Source organism: Rhinolophus sinicus, chromosome 17 (assembly GCF_057876585.1).
Source record: "Rhinolophus sinicus isolate RSI-liver-muscle chromosome 17, RSI-T2T, whole genome shotgun sequence".
In the NCBI taxonomy this organism is placed as follows: Eukaryota; Metazoa; Chordata; class Mammalia; order Chiroptera; family Rhinolophidae; genus Rhinolophus; species Rhinolophus sinicus.
Genome location: NC_142517.1, coordinates 12,423,266 through 12,440,045, shown reverse-complemented (window position 1 = coordinate 12,440,045; position 16,780 = coordinate 12,423,266). Strand labels below are relative to the sequence as shown.

The 16,780-nt window shown below is 39.0% G+C and overlaps 2 protein-coding genes across 2 annotated transcripts in view; one reads left to right on the top strand and one right to left on the bottom strand.

The window, feature by feature from the left end:
• Positions 1–16,780, top strand: part of LOC109446496 (keratin-associated protein 13-3-like) — a 111,912-nt gene that overhangs the window by 55,459 nt on the left and 39,673 nt on the right. The window lies entirely within an intron of this gene.
• On the bottom strand, positions 13,234–14,090 carry KRTAP27-1 (keratin associated protein 27-1). Its single transcript, XM_019729915.3, has one exon. The coding sequence runs from the start codon at positions 14,088–14,090 to the stop codon at positions 13,488–13,490; it is 603 nt and encodes a 200-aa protein (XP_019585474.3). The 3' UTR covers positions 13,234–13,487.

Below are 16,780 nucleotides of genomic sequence, written 5' to 3'. Positions count from 1 at the left end.
GCCACCTCCCAGTTCAGCCCCTCCTGCATCTTGACCACCTTAGATCTATTCAGAGATGATGGTAAAAGATCAAAGAGTTTTTACAGTAAGATCTTTATAGGGAGGTTTTGGTTCTTTCAAGGAAGCTTCCCAAAGATAGTAAAACTCCAATGGAACACCATATATGATGTATTGAGTACCTTGGGTTGGGTGTATAATGTTGGTGAAGGTGAACCCCTGTAAAATAAAAAATTGACCCTAAGAATTCTAGTTAAATTCTTCCAGTCCAACCTACCATCTTGGACTTCTCCTTTAGACCTTATGTTGAAAATGGGTGAGTAAAAAAGAGATGTTATCTTAATAGCAAGGCAATAAATGCCCAAAATTAAGGTCTACGCTTTTTTTCTTATTTTATTTTATTATTTTATTATTTAAGATTTTCATGTAAAATATAGTTAATATACAATATTATATGAGTGTCAGGGGTACACCGTAGTTATTCATCATTTAGATACCTAAAGAAGGGATCACCATGATAAGTCCAGCAACCATCTGATACCATAATATGCGATCAGAAAATTATTGACTGTATTCCCCATGTTGCATTTTAATTATAATGTGTCTTGGTGTGGGCCTGTTTGGGTTCATCTTGTTTGGGACTCTGTGCTTCCTGGGCTTGTATGTGTATTTCCTTCATCAGGTTAGGAAAGTTTCCAGTCATTCTTTCTTCAAATAGGCTCTCAATCCCTTGCTTTCTCTCTTCTCCTTCTGGTACCCCTACAAGGCAAATGTTGTTATGCTTGATATTGTCCCACAGGTCTCTTAAACTCCCCTCATTTTTTCAGTTTACTATTTTTTCCCTTTTTTGTTGTTCTTATTGGGTGTTTTCTGCTCCCTTGTCTTCCAAATCGCTGATTCAGTTCTCTGCTTCCTCTTGTTTGCTGGTGATTCCTTCCAATGCATTCTTCATTTCAATTATTGTATTCTTCACTTCTGACTGTTTCTTTTTTATGGTTTCTTTGTCCATTTTTATGCTTATTATCTCTGTTGAATTTCTCACTGAATTCCTTGAGCATCCTTGTAACCATTGTTTTGAACTCCGTCTCTGATAGGTTGCTTAGCTTCATTTTGTTTAGTTCTTTTTCTGCAGTTTTCTCCTGTTCTTTCATTTGGGATATATTTCTTTGTTTTCTCATTTTAGCTGCCTCTCTGTGTTTATTTCTATGTATAAGGTACATCTGTTATGTCTCCCAGTCCTAGCAGTTTTTATCTACTTGGCCATCTTGGATCTCCTCCAGGCCCACTAAGGTGTACTTAAAAAAAAAAAAAGGCCATTATTGTGTGTCTCAAATTTGAGGTATCCAAAGTCCAAAGTTACAAACCAGCTAGAAAGGAACATGGTTGTGATTGCTGAGTCATGGAATTCCCAAGGTTTAAATAAATGTTGTCAGTGTGATAATGTTGCTGCCCAATATAGGGCATTGAATAGACTAAAAGCATTAGAAGATTGTTTGAACTCCTAACAGGTGTCTTGTTGCTAAAAAAAAAAAAAAGTAAAGGCACTTTGCTTATCAGAGTTGAACTCTATTCTCCTCTCTCTCTCTCAGTCTCTCTCTCTCCTTCCTCCCTGCCCACATACTTGATTATCCCACCTTCCCCTCTCCTGACATCCGTCACTTTGAGGAGAAAGATGAGTTATGGTAGGTCAGGGTAGAACAAATGTCTCTCTTGTCCCAAGAAAGACTGAGGCCATATACACTTCTTTAAATTTGCTGGAGAACTTCTGAGAAAGAGGAATTCAAGCTTCTGTAGCTCTTTTCTGTCTATGTGCCCAGGTCACCATTCTACCCAGTCCAGTGGGAGACAGAGGAATGCTTGGATTCAGATAATGACATTTTAGAAGATATCACAATAGGGAAGAGAAGATAATGTGACCCTGTGGGTTGGGCCTTTGGGGTCATTTCAGGGTACTTTTTGCAAATGTTATAGACCTGTATTTCTCCATTCCATGAATTCTAAAGGGGGTTCTTCTGATTGTGAAGAGCTATTTGTAGAAAAGTGCTAGTGTCTTTGGGACTCCTTTGAGCTACAAGTCTCTGTCACTGATGATTTTGCTGATTGGAGCCTTGGCAAAGGGAGGTAGCCTCTACCCATTGATTGCTACTTGGGGACCTATTTCTAATAGCCTTACTTAAACACTGACTGAGATATATTGAATAGATTTGGTTGCAACCTCTATTGGTCAGACTAATCAGAGTAGCCAATACAGTGGTATACTCACAGGAAAATTCATCAGAAGCAGTGCAATGTAGAGACAAGTGTTAGTATCCGGGGATGGGAGGGGGGTAGGCAGGAAATGTCCCCATAGTTCCCTTGTGTTTCTGTATGTCTTCAGCGTGGAGTCACTGGTTCCTTCTGTTCTGAATTATCTTTTCGATCCAGACTTCCTGATCTCTGGGTTCCGCTCCTATGAAACAATTCACTGCATATGCAGGTAGCATCTGGCCCTTTTCTGTTACCTTGTGGGAATTGAGGCTCAAGCAATTGGTGCAAATGCTAATACTCTAGCTTCTGCTATTGCCATGAATACTAAAGGCTTTGTCTCTTACCCAGTTGTCTCATGTCTTCTGCCAGCATCCATGAAGCTGTGACAGGTTAGTTTGTTAGCTTACAAGTAGGGTAAAATCTCAGACCTTTCATGGTTCTCGTTGCCCATTTCCAAAGATTTCTGTTTTCTAGATGAAATTGTGGCTCTGCAATGTCATAAGTAACTCTATTCCTTTAAACAATAATGTAATAACATGAAATTTAGTATAAATGCAATAATCACAATAATATTGAAATAATTATGACAAATATATGTATTTATGTAGTAGTCACTAGGAGATTACTCAAAATTATTAGAAGATAAAGAAAATGTGATGCCATGTTGAGAACTTATCTCAAAGGCTTAAAGCGCATTAAAATAAGAACCAAAACTGACAGAGTAACAAAACAAATGTGAATCATGGCTTAGTTAGTAAACAGTCTTAAATCTGAATAGTAAAGCAATAGATGGATATGCTAGATTTTTCTTTCAAACAATACAGCCATATAGTGTGATCTTCTAAGAGACTGCTTACCTCCTCCAACTAGGTTAGGTAGAAATGTTTAGGTCCTTTATTTAGCAACTGACAACCATGAAGGAATTACTCAAAAACACCTCAAGGTATAAGATATGGAACTCAGGGGCAAAAATTGTTGCATATGTAGCTCACTTATTAACACACACAGGGGTCAGCAGCTGCGAAGACCTATTATGAATGAGCCAAAAGAGACACCCGGGGAAGAACAGCCATGAGACCTGTGAATGCTAGGACAGGAATAATTGTCCATAGAGCCCAATGTTTCGAGTGAAGTTTGCTGGGTGGTAGGGAATAAAGACTTTGGAAGAAAAAGGTAGGTAATGATTATGTGTCAGATTCTGGACACACCACAGAGACGTGTAGGGAGTTGTTCATAGGAAGAGGGTACAGGCATGCTTGTTGGCAGCTGGTGGTTCCTTTCTAGTTTCCTGGCAGTCTTCAAGAGCTGGGTTCCGCCATGACTACTAATGGCTAAGCAGAGGGCATTTCTGAGGCTTACATGCAGGAAAGAGTTTTTTGACAAGATGACAGAAACAGCAATAACCCCTGAGGGAACGATGGCTCTAGTTTTTAGCTGAACAATTATTGAAAGACAAGATGACAGTGTAGATTCTAGGCCAAGTACCCACATTTAGCGCTATTTACCTTTTTGTGCTGTGGTTTCTAGAAATTTTTAGTGATGAATATTGGCAACCTCTGCAGACTTTATCCTCACCGTTCAAAAGTGGTGCTAAACATGACTGAGTTATTTAGATGTCAGGAAGGATGTCTGCTTCCAGCCGTGGACAAGTACTCATTGAATCTCTAAAAGAAGGGGTCTGTAGTCTTATTTACGATTCAACAAACTATGCATTGAGAGAAACAATATTCCAACCTTCATTAAGAGATGGCTGGGATTCTTCAGATAGATTAATGTTTTACTATAGCTGGCATATTAATTTAAAATAAGCCACATTTATGATCCAATAAAGGTATTTAATGTGCTATGTGTGGCCTTTAAGTGTACATACTGGACTCATTAAAAGTTGTTGTGCTTAGTACATTTAAATATTTTCAATAAACTTCTCATGAGGGCACTTTGGTATAGAGTCAGTGGGGCACCGGAATGAGAGTTCCAGCTGCAACTCTGTGTGAGTAAATTACACAACCCCGGCATGTGTATTTGCTCAACTGTATGAGTGAAACTCATACGATCCCTCAAACATTTAGAAATAATTACAAGTCTATGAAAATTTAACTGTGATCAAAATGAGGGAGCAGAAGGAGAACCCATGCAAAAATGGCCGATGGGTCTTTGTCCCAAATATTTAGGCCATCAGCATTTCACTCAGCTCTTGTACAGAGGTATGGAAATCACTTACCTCTTGGATGTCTTTCAGAACAAAACACAGTTTAGGATGCTGTTTGTCCTTCAAGAAAGCTCAGTGAGCCAGAATACAGCATATTGGTTTTTGATTGCCGAGTATTCCATTTGTAGCCTGAGGGCCCAGAGCGCTGGGCTTAGTTAGGAGCCCCTCCAGGACCATTTCATGATCAATGCTTTGATTCCTATCGTCACTTACTGTAGGAAATTAAACCAGGCTCCTGGGGACCAAGCCACTTTCAGCCAAAGCCCCAGGAGATAGGACACTAGGAGTAGCCCACTTTAAGCAACTGCTGAATAAATATAGGCTTGAAAAATTAAAGAACTACACTGATTCCTGTTTCCTGAGAAAGATTTCTGAGAACTATTTTTCTTAGTGGTAACAAATGTTCTAACTTGAATCTAGTAACTACACCTGTGATCATTACAAACCTTTACTGTGATTTACTATAAATCCGATCATTAAATAAACACATTACAGCACTTGTGAATATCAGTATAGCTGAAATTTTTAGTTTCTTTCTTTCACTTTCTCCTTCAGTTTAATAAAATATGAAGTGTAGAGGAAGATACTTTGTTCTTGAGAATTTCAATTACATCAGTTTCCTAACATATAGAGTGTCAAAGTGAATGCAGCTCCTTCCAAGGGGAAACAAAAACAAGTTAATAACCCGAATGTAAAGGCTGACAGTGTTTATGGTGGAAGAGGGCTTTTTAATCCAGGGGTTACCTGCTGCACAGTTAATTTAAATAAGCAACATGCCACTGCCCATGAAGCAAGAGTGACAAGGCTGTGTACCGCTAAGGGAAGTATTACTTAGACTTTTCTTTGATTTTCAGTCTTCTTTTCTCATTATATTTGCCAATTAGTAGTTAGTGAACTCCTGCAGGGGCATTGGCACTATAACTGAAGCAATACAATAGTAAGTAATGGAAGAATAACAATGGACTTAACTATTTCCAGCTTTTTACCTTTGAGATTTCTTTGTTCTTGTGCCTGGATGCAACCATATTGGTTTTGCCTCTGGGCTCCAAGTAACAACTCTCTTTGAATCCCATTAGTGAGTGTGTTTGTTTCCATAAATTCAGAGAAAGTTATAGAAAATGTCAGGCAAATGACTTAGTACTCTGCCACCACAAAAATGTGTTTCTTTAATTTAAAATTTTAGTTAGTCTTTAGATGTTTACTCTATTTGCACCTATAGGCTTATGACATATTTTGTTGCTTATCAAAGCTTTAACTCTAATATAAAAAGGATTAAGCACATATACAGTGTTCAATAAATAATTAGAACAAATTAATAAGAGCTATTTTATGGGTCTTGGCATAGTATGCCAAAATAAAATGTTCTTAAAACTCACTACACTTGGCTTTTAGGAGAAAAGCAGGCTGTTAAGTTACCCTCTTGGAGAGGCTAGAGTAAGCCTTGTCCATGCACAAATCCTACCAGACCCATTCTGTGAGGCAGGAAATGATTTTCTGATCCATGAAGAATGTTCTGTGGCTGCTACCCATTGAGTCATTTGTACAGTTTTTAAGAGTACTGCATAGACTCTCTGGGTCAGGTTCATACTATTTATGTCTGTTGCACCAATAATGGTAGGTTTTTCTTGATATCTGCCCTAAAATTTAAATCCACTATAGAGAAATCATGAGTATAAACTGAGGTTGAAGTCTAGGAATATCAGATAAAATGTCAAATGATGTCTTGAATATATTGACACAAACACTCCACTAAGCATTTTATGGGCATGAGGTCATTTAGTTGTCACAACCATCCAATGAATTAGGCATTAGCTCCATTTTACAATGAAGGAGCTAAGTCTCACACATGTTATCTTCTTCCAGGGCACACAGTTAGTAAATGGCAGAATTTGGATTTGAACAAGGTCCAGTCATAATCCAAGGCCAATTCTCTTCCCACTGCACTAAACTGCCTCCACGCATCTCTTCAGAACACCATACCACTGTCTATCCCACTGCCAAGAGTCTTCAGTACCTGAGCCCATACACTTTCTCTCTATAAAGAGCTTTGATGTGCTCCATGTTGGGTTAGATACCTACTGGCCCCTTCTTCAACTAACTTCTCCTTGAGGGAGTGATCATGCACAGCCTGTGAAGAATTTGGTGAAGGTTAGAATGATGAACATAGTAGCTTGGAAAATGAAGACTTTGCTTAACACTGTTGGTCCTCTCTCCTTATATGCTGCCCACCCCACCCCCAGTTCACAGATACATACCACATATGGCCACATTTTACCAACATCCTGTCTTCCAAATACCCAGTAAAGGAATATATACTTGGAAGGCATCTGAAATGGGTGTGTTTTCCCATTTGTCTCCAGAAACTGTGGTTTAAATGAGCTGAACTCTTACCAGACATACCTATTGGAGTTGCATTAGTAACAGCCTTCACTGTGAATGAATTTCATCTATGTTTACATGATTGGCTGTGACTGGAATCCTGAGAAGTTGCCATGCAGACAATGTCTCTTCTCACCTTTGCCAGTGCTGTGTGGCTGCCATCTCTCTCATGGCCAGCAGCTTTAGGCCAAAGCCTTGCTGCAGGGATGCTGTGCTGTGGTTGCTCTCATGGGCTCTCTTACAATCGATGCGATCCAACAGTGTTCATTCAGCTTTTTCCAGACTGGCCTCAGCTGCCTGTCAACTCCAGCCCTCTACAGAAGCACCTGTGTAAGTGGTGGTTTATAGATTTTTAGGGTCAAATATTCCTCTTTGGGATGACCTGTGTCTAACTCACCCACAAAGCTGACAGGTCAATCAACATTCCCTTTGTCATAGACATACAGATCCTTGCCTGCCCACTGCGACAATGCACGGCATGTGTTTCTTAAGCATTTTCTTAGTAGATGGTGGTACTTGCAACTTTCAAGATACAAAACAGCTAACCTCTCATTTTTTTTGATGACTAGTTTACCTAATCTGACAGGGATTTCTGGGTTTATCTATAAATCCCTACCTCCACCCTTCATATTGAGTCTTTGATCTAACTAATCATATTGCTAAATCTTACTGAGCATTTTGTATATACAAACAAGGTCATGGGCTGAATGTCAAATTGTTAACCTATTAAGTCTCACAATGGCCTTAGCATTATATCTCAATATTGAAGTTGAGAAAACCGAAGTGGAGAGTGGTTAAATAACTTGCACATAATACACAGTTGGGATTCAAATAGCTTTCACCCAGGACAGCTAAGATTCAGAGCCCTAGGAAATCCGACTTCAGAATCCACGCTCTTAACCACTACGTTATATTGCCTGCATAGAGTGGAAACGCACTTAAGAGGACACACAGAGCCTTACAACAGCCAAGCGATTCCAACAAAATCAAAGACTCTTAACACATTTCGACTCCATGGTTTTATGCTCTTCATAGTAAGCATGTGACCATCTGTTGCTGCTATCACAATATGTTCTTTTATTCTGGTTCATACAATTCAAACAATGGTAAGGGAACAAGTACTCTTTTTTGCATCTAAATATGTGTACTGTCATCATCTGGTGGGGGAAAAACAAAAACCTGTAATATAGAACCCACAAAACCACTGACTAAAAATAACAGCATGACAATTAAGTTTGTAATTTTAAAGGAACTAAATTTACTAATACAAAGAACATTTTCCAACTCAAAAACAACTTAAGAAATAGTGAAAAGAAGAACAGTAGAAATATAGTGAAAACGCTAAACTTGAACTCACATATTCAAAGGTCTCTGGTTACTATGTGGCATTAAAGTCTATCAAGGTGAAATTCAAAATTCGCTTGCACTTTTCAAGCAATAGAGTCAAATCTCATAGTTATTTAGAAGAATGTTGTGATATAGAGGATAAAAAAGTGAGTGGACAGTGAGTAAACACAGATTTAAGTTGTGGTTCTGATGTCATTAACTATACGGGCAACCTCTAATAGAGTTGAACCTTTCAGAATTCACAGGGCTTCAAGGTCTCTTTAAATTCCAATATTATATGGATTTCCTTTTTAAAAAATGTTTATAAAAATATAGCTAACATACAATATTATATTAGTTTCAGGGGTACACCATAGTTATTCAACTTTATATACCTAAGAAAGTGATGACCATGATAAGTCCAACCATCTGACACCATCCCACGCTATCACTATATTAATGATTATATTCCCCATGTTGTACATTACATCCCCATGACTTGTTTGTTTTATACCTGGAAGTTTAGACCACTTATTCCCCTCCCCTTCATCCCCCCCCCCCATTTTAAAATTTTTAATTACAGTTGAAATTCAATATTATTTTATATTAATTTTAGGTGGATAGCATAGTAGTTAGATATTTATATAATTTAAGAAGTGATCCCCCTGACTAGTCTAGTACCCACCTGGCACTACACATATTTATTGCCATATCACTGACTATATTCCCTATGCTTTATTTACATCCACATGACTATTTTGTAATGACAAATTTGTGCTGCTTAATCTCTTTACCTTTGTCACTCTGCCCTCCCATCTATCATCCCAAGAAATCTAGTACCCATCTGACACTATACGTAGTTATTACAATATTATTGACTATATTCCTTATGCTACACCCTACATACCCATGACTACTTTGTAACAACCAATTTGTACTTTTTAATCCCTTCCCACTTTTTCACCCACTTCCCCCGTACCTGGCAAGCATCAAAATGTTCTCTGTACCTATTTATGAGTTTGTTTCCGTTTTGTTTGTTTGTTTTGTTCTTTAGACTCCACACATAAGTGAAATCATAGTACATCTGTCTTTCTCTCCTCTACACTCCCCTCAGCAATACCTCTCTCCTTTATAATACACTCCAGGTCCATCCATGCTGGATAGCAAGAATCCATTCCCTTCCAAGGCTGAGCCATATTTCATTGTGTATGTGTACCAACTCTTCTTTACCTAGTCATCCATCAACAGGCAGTTAGGCTGCCTCCACATCTAGGCCATTGTAAACAATGCTGCAATGAACATATGGATGTACATGTCCCCTTGAAGTAGCATTCTGGATTTCTTCAGATAAATACTCAGAAGTGTGATTACTGGATCCTTCTTTGTCTCTTGCTATAAAATTTGTTTTAAAGTCTATTTTGTCTGCTATAAGTATTGTTACCCCAGCTTTTTTTTCCTTTTACATTTTTGTGAAATATATTTTCCCATCCCTTTATTTTCAGTCTGTGTGTATCTTTCCATCTGAAATGATTCTCTTATAGAAAGCTTATGTAAGGGTCTTGTTTTCTTATCCATTCAGTCCTCCTACATCTTTTAAGTGGAGCACTTAATGCATTTACATTGAAAGTAACAAGTGTTGGAGAGACTTTGGAGAAAAAGAAACCCTCATACACTGTTGGTGGGAATGCAGACTGGTGCAGCCACTATGGAAGGCAGTGTGGAGTTTCCTCAAAAAATTATGAATAGAATTACCATATGACCCATCAATGCCTCTCCTGGGTATCTACCCCAAAAATCTGAAAACATTTATCCGTAAAGACATGTGTGCTCCAATGTTCACTGCAGCTTTATTTACAGGGGCCAAGACATGGAAACAACCAAGATGTCCTTCGATAGATGAATGGATAAAGAAGTTGTGGTATATGTACACAATGGAATACTGTTTGGTGGTAAGAAAAGATAAAATAGTACCATTTGTGACAACATGGATGGATCTTGAGATTATAATGCTAAGTGAAATAAGTCAGACAGAAAAAGTAGAGAAACATATGATTTCACTGATATGTGGTATATAAAACTGAAAACAACAAAAGAACAAGACAGATAAATTAAGGAACAAAAACTCATAGACATAGAAAATAGTTTAGGGGTTACTAGAGGGTAAGATGGGAGGGGGGCTCTAGAAGAGGGTAAATGGGGTCTAATATATAGTGATGGAAAGAGAACTGACTCTGGGTGGTGAACACACAATGTGAGATATAGATAATGTATTACAGAACTGTACACCTGAAATCTATGTAACTTTACTAACAGTTGTCACCCTAATAAACTTTAATTTTAAAAAAAAAAGTAATGTTGATAGATATGTAGCTATTGCCATTTTATTATTCATAATTTTGATTTTTTTTCTTCCATCTTAAAGAAATCCTTCAAACATTCCTTGTACTACTGATTTGGCGGTGATGAATTCCTTTAGCTTTTTCTTGTCTGGGAAGCTCTTTACATGTCCTTTGATTTTAAAGGATAACTTTGCTGGGTAGAGTTTTGGTTGTAGGTCCTCGCTTTTCATCACGTTGAATATTTTCTGTCAATCCTTTCTGGCCTGCAAAGTTTCTGTTGAGGAATCAACGGACAATCTTATGAGAGCTGCCTTATAAGTTACTAGTTTCCTTCCTCTTGCTGCTTTTAGAATTGTCTTTTTGTCTTTTACCTTTGCCATTTTAATTATAACGTGTCTGGGTGTGGGCCTGTTTGGTTTCATCTTATTAGTGACTCTCTGTGCTTCCTGAGCTTGTATGTCTATTTCCTTCTCCAGGTTAGGAAAGTTTTTAGTCATTATTTCTTCAAATAGGTTCTCAATACCTTGTTTCCTCTCTTCTCCTTCTGGTACCGCTATGATGCAAATATTATGCTGTCCCAGATATCTCTTAAACTCTCTTAATTTTTTTTGTATTTCTTTTTTCTTTTTGCATTTTCCAGTTGGGTGTTTTCTGCTACCTTGTCTTCCGTATCTCCGATTTGATCCTCTGCTTCACCTAGTCTGCTGGTGATTCCTTCTAGTGCATTTTTCATTCTGGTTATTGTATTTCTTCATTTCTGACCTTTTTTTAAGGTTTCTGTGTCCTTTTCATGTTTGCTGTCTTTTTGTTGAAGTTCTCACTGAGTTTTTGAACATCTTTATGACCATTGTTTTGAATTCTGTCTCTGGGAGGTTGTTTGTCTCCATTTTGTTTAGTTCTTTTTCTGGAGTTTTCTCCTGTTCTTTCATATGGGATATATTTCTTTGTTTCCTCGTTTTGGCTGCATCTTTGTGTTTGTTCTTATGTATTAAAAAGATCTTCTATATCTCCCAGTCTAGTAGGTGCCCTATCTCCCTGGTCACCGGCTCCAGGTGCTCCAGCAGTGTCCCTTGTGTGTGTTGTTTGTGCCCTCCTGTTACTGCTGTTAGAGCTGAGCCTTGATTGCTATTGGTACCTGAGTGGGTGGGACTGACCCTCAGGCTGATTGGCTGTAGGGTTTAGCCATGTCCACAGGTTACAGGCTGCTCTGTTGGTGTCTTATCCCACTGAGTGGGATTTGCCCCAGTGGGCTCTGGTGCCTGTTGAGATCACCCTTTGGACGTGCCACTTGCACAGCTACCTGGGTGGTGCTCTGCTGTGATCTGAAGCCAACCTCCAAGTATATTGGTTTTGGGGCCTCTTGGCTCTGGTGCAGGCCGAGGTCACCTACTGCCTGTTACTGACAAGGGAGCTACAAAGTTTTCTATGGTTATTCAATGCCTGTGCTAAACCTGGAGGCCTGTGCCAAAGAAGGACTGTGAACTGAGGACATCTGCCTCCAGCACCAAGCCTGGGGTAGCTCCACAAAAAGCCAGGACACCCCAATGCCTGCTGTCACCTGCCAGGTCCCTTAAGGTTCAGCCACTAATAAAGCCTTGTGTGGTATGAAAGTTGGGTGAAGCAGGGTCTCAAAGACTCTCTAAAGTAGGAAGAGTTGTAGTCACCAGGTTGATGTAGTGATTCTAGGTTGATGCCAATGCTGAGCCTGGCGCTACTCAGCAAGTTTCAGAGCACACCAAGGCCAGTCGCTGCCCACCTGGTGCCCATAGACTCTGATAGTTTTCCAAGAAAGAGTACAAAGTAGATAGGCTGGCTGCTCATGGAGAAAGTGCCTCAGGTGTTGAGGGAGTTGGGTGGGGCAGAGTCCCAATGAGTCAGCAGGGTTCAATCAGATTGAGATTTGGCTGTTGCAGCAGACTCAGTACAAGAAAGATGATGCCCGCTGCTGACAGCATGAGAGAAGGCTCCCTCACAGGGAAAATGGCAACTGACCTCCAGCCCTCGCCACCAAAGCCACACACTTCAATCTGCCCCCTGTATGCCTCTGACACCCTCTGAGTCACTATCCCTCCACCTGAGCCCAAGGTGAGTGCCTGCTAGTGAGTGAGTCTGTGCATAGGCCCCTTAAGAGGATGTCTGTGTTTTCCACAGCCATCTGTCCCACATGGATGGTTAGAATCCACACTGTTTTTCACAGCCAGATGTTGTGGGGGCTACTCTTCTCACACCAGTACTCCGGACTAGAAAGCCTGGTGTGAGGTTGGGGTTTCTTGCTCCTTTGGTGGGGAGGACCTCCACAGCCAAGATATCCTTCAGATTCTCAACTGCCGCATGGAGGTTGGGGGCTAGCCTGTTTTGTGTCTCCACCCCTCTTGCCAGTTTCAATGTGGCTTCTTTATATCCTTAGTTATAAATTTTTTGTTCAGCTAGACTTCAGATGATTCTCCAGGTTGATTGTTCTATAATTTAGTTGTAATTTTAATGTGTTCATGGAAGGAAGCAGGCACAGTGTTTATCTACTACACCATCTTGAATTATGGATTTCTGATATTAGCAATACATGATATTTACATTACATTATATTATATTATATTATATTATATTATATTATATTATATTATATTATATTATTATATTCTTGATTCAATGCTAAGTGTTCCCATAGATAATAACCAGTAGCCACAGTGTAATGTTGACTTTTTAAGTACTCCTGTTAGTCCCTGGTTGAAACTTTTATTGGTCTATAGCAAATAGTGTCCTAGTGATCTAAAATAATTAACATGCTTTCCAATCCCAGCTTAGCACCAAAAGGGCCCAAAAGAGCAAAAAAACATTTTTTTTCTTCTTTGGAAACAGCAGAAGACGCATTAATTCACTTACAAACACATGCACAATAATTTATACTTAGAGAAATAAAAGTTCCTAAATATCTCAGGAATCAGTTCATCCAAATCAGAATATGTTATGTCCCTTACACATTTGCACATTCTTCACTTACTAGGCAATTGCAAACCACCAGTAACACAGCAAATTGGTTCATAACTATTAGAAGATTCCAGGAGTTGTGGCCCTGTTGTGATAGGGACCAGAGGTCTGCAGGAACTGAGTTCAGGGCTCTGAGTCTGGCATTGACTAGATTCACATTCTAGAGCTTGGCCACTCTGAGACACATAAGTCTTGGGTGGACAACACTTTGCTGCGTAGCTCACAGGTTGACAGCTCTGGATTGCAAAACCTTTTCGCTGGCTGCTTTCTGATTGACAAGGCTGAGAAACACACTTCAACACTGTCGAAGAACTTCCTGATTCGCATGTTGTCTTTTCCTGGGGCCTGGAATTAGAACAAGTAGTTTGGACAACTCTGTGGAGGCAAGCACTTTGTACACCACTGTCCTCTGTGCACAGTTCCTGTTCACAGTTGGATACTTTGCTGCTGGTGGTTTCACCGCAGGTTTCTTGAAAGTTGTCCAAGAGCCAGGTCCTGTTATGGCAGCTGCTGGGTAAAAAAAATCCATCTTCAAAGCTTATAGGATTAGACCCATGCACAATGGCAGAGAGTGGTGGGACATTGTAGGAGCAGTGACTCTGGGACATATTGTTAAAACCCTCGATTGAAGTTCGTTATAAGTACCTAACATGCTGGGTCTGAAGTTCTTTGCTGGGGAGATTATATACTCAGAAAACTGGGTGTTGGCTTCTTCTCAAGACTCCTTTCCACCTCATTGCTTAAGCTAATTTGAAGGATAACATCTTATTAGCACTTCGTTTAGTTACATGTGAAGATGACGTCTTATTAACAAACAGGCCAGCCCATTTTGAATCTTTAAAATGGCTTTCATGTTAGCCCCAAAGCTGACTCATCAGGAAAGGGTTTGTTAAATATGAGTCCCAACATGTCACCCAAGCTAAATTTTATTTCTCCTGAGTCACTGTGACTCTCCATATTGGTAAATAGATAACAAGATATGTACAACTATGTGGAAACAGCCAATGTAGTATTGCTTGTTATTTGGCATTGGAGCTCTGAGAGATACCACCTTGGCAGAATGTGATAATATGATCAAGACATTTTCAGTCAGAAGTCAATCCAATTGAGCCCACCCTCATTCTACTCAGATCTTGGTCTGCCCAGTTGGTCAGAGTAGAGAGGAGCTCCATGCTGAAATTACTTCCTACTGTTCACCCAAAATACTGAACGTGGCCATTGCCCCATAAACATCTTTCCATTCGTGAAACATTTTCTTCCCCTCATCTTGTTGAAGGCCAAATTTTAATGTTGTCCCTTTACAAAGCTTTTTCTTGGTCTTCCTATTTAGAAGTTATTGCTGCTTCCTCTGAATTACCAGTGGATTTTGAAACATTCTTTATTATGATGTACTTTATACCAAGTAGTTTGTTTAGTTCTATTTCTGCATCTCCAAGATTGATAATTTGTCTTTGTAGCAAGCCTGTTTCAGATACGCTTTTCATTTTTGTTTGTTCAGTGTTTTATTTTTTTGACTGCCAGATGATGATCAACTCCTACACTTACCACACGAGCATGTGCTTCTTAGCATAGTTTCATACTCAGCACAAGTACCAGCACAATTTCTATAACACATTCTATAATTTACTTAGCTCAGCTTATGACAGTGGAACAACAGAAGTATATTCTAATAATATCACTCTGGTATCCCTTCCTGAGATCGGAAGAAAACCATAAACATTCAAGAACTTCGAACAACACTTATACAAACTCTTCCTTGATATGTGATGGACTGGAGGTATTATATATTGAAAAGGACACATCTGGATACATTTAGCTTGAGAAGCTGTACACTCAACTTGTGTATAATGCCTTTATAACACATGCAAGTTATTTATAATTTTGAATGGCCACTTTTGTATGATTAAAGATCTCATTACGTCTTCCCCATGAACCCTATCACAACCCATTTAATTCTTATGCATATTTGCATTGATCATTGTTCAGAGGCTTTCACCATAGCTTGTGACTCTCCTGCTTAAAAGTATTAAATGGATTCTTGTTGCCCTTAGAATAAGATCCAGTCCCCTTAGCCTGGCCTACAACACCTTGTGAGACCTGGCTGCTACCTATTTTTTTCTAACTCCAAATCTTGTCATTTCTCTCTGCTCAATATGTTTCATTCTCTCAGGTCTCTCCTCTGTTCTTTGAGCATATAAAGCCTTCTCTTGCTTCAGAATTTTGCCCATGCAGCTGTCTGCTTCATTCCTTCACTGCCGTCTCCTACTCTATACATAGCTGCTTACCTCATCTTTTGTGTCTCAGCTTAAAGGTTACCTACCTTTTATAGTGGCCTTCTTTCATCATCCTATTTGAAAAAAGATTCATTTTTCAGGGTCTAATTTTTTGTTTTTCCTTCATATAACTTACCTCATTTTACAATGGTTTTGTTTCTTCATTGTGTTTTTGCCACGACACTGAGAGTTCCATAAAGGCAAGGAGTACTTGTATGTATAGCTTTCTCACTTTTGTATCTCCAATACACGGAGCACACAGTACTTGGCTGACACACAATCACGGCTCCATAAATATATTTTTAAAAATTAATAAATAGAAGGTGCTACATAAACATTTATGTCAATTTTAATTAAATATCTGAAGAGATACATCTCTGAAACCTTGACATACCCAAGATTGACAAGAGTACAGAGTTGAAAAAAAAAAAAAATAAAGCCTACCTATGAGCTACTTTTTTTGTGCAATGAGAGTAAAATTATTAAGGAAGCCACTTAATAGCATAGCACAAGCTGAGTCAGTTATTCAAAAATAATGTTTGATTGTATGTAGGCATGTTTTAAAAAGCTTTTGCTACGAATAAGGGCCCGACTTGACGCTGGCAGCACAGAGTCCTATTGACAAATTCTGAGTGGCAAAGGCAGGACATCATCTGGGCCAGCGTTCACACAGTTGTTTCCAGCAGACATTCTTCTTATTAACCTCACCATGTGTAGTAAATTAGTGAATACCTGTGCAATTCCAAATCTCCAAATGCCGGATAGGAATATTAGGTCTGTCATGTGTGAATAAAGCCACTCTATGAGTTCTTTTCTCTTTGGGGTGAGACATCGATTTGCACATTTTGTTTACTTGAGTGCTGCATTAATAGGTGTTCCAGCATACAATTTTGAATCAATGAGTAAATACAAATTTTGGATGGAGCTGGATTTATAGAGGGAGTTACCTGGCTTATTACTATGGAATGAAGTAGGCTAGGGCAACTGGTCACCTTGCAATTGTTTTCATGCAACTTATTAAAAAC

What these genes read in the sequence shown, in the direction of transcription:
- KRTAP27-1 (XM_019729915.3), bottom strand. Translation starts at nt 14,090, where the DNA reads ATGTCCCAGAGTCACTGCTCCTACAATGTCCCACCACTCTCTGCCATT.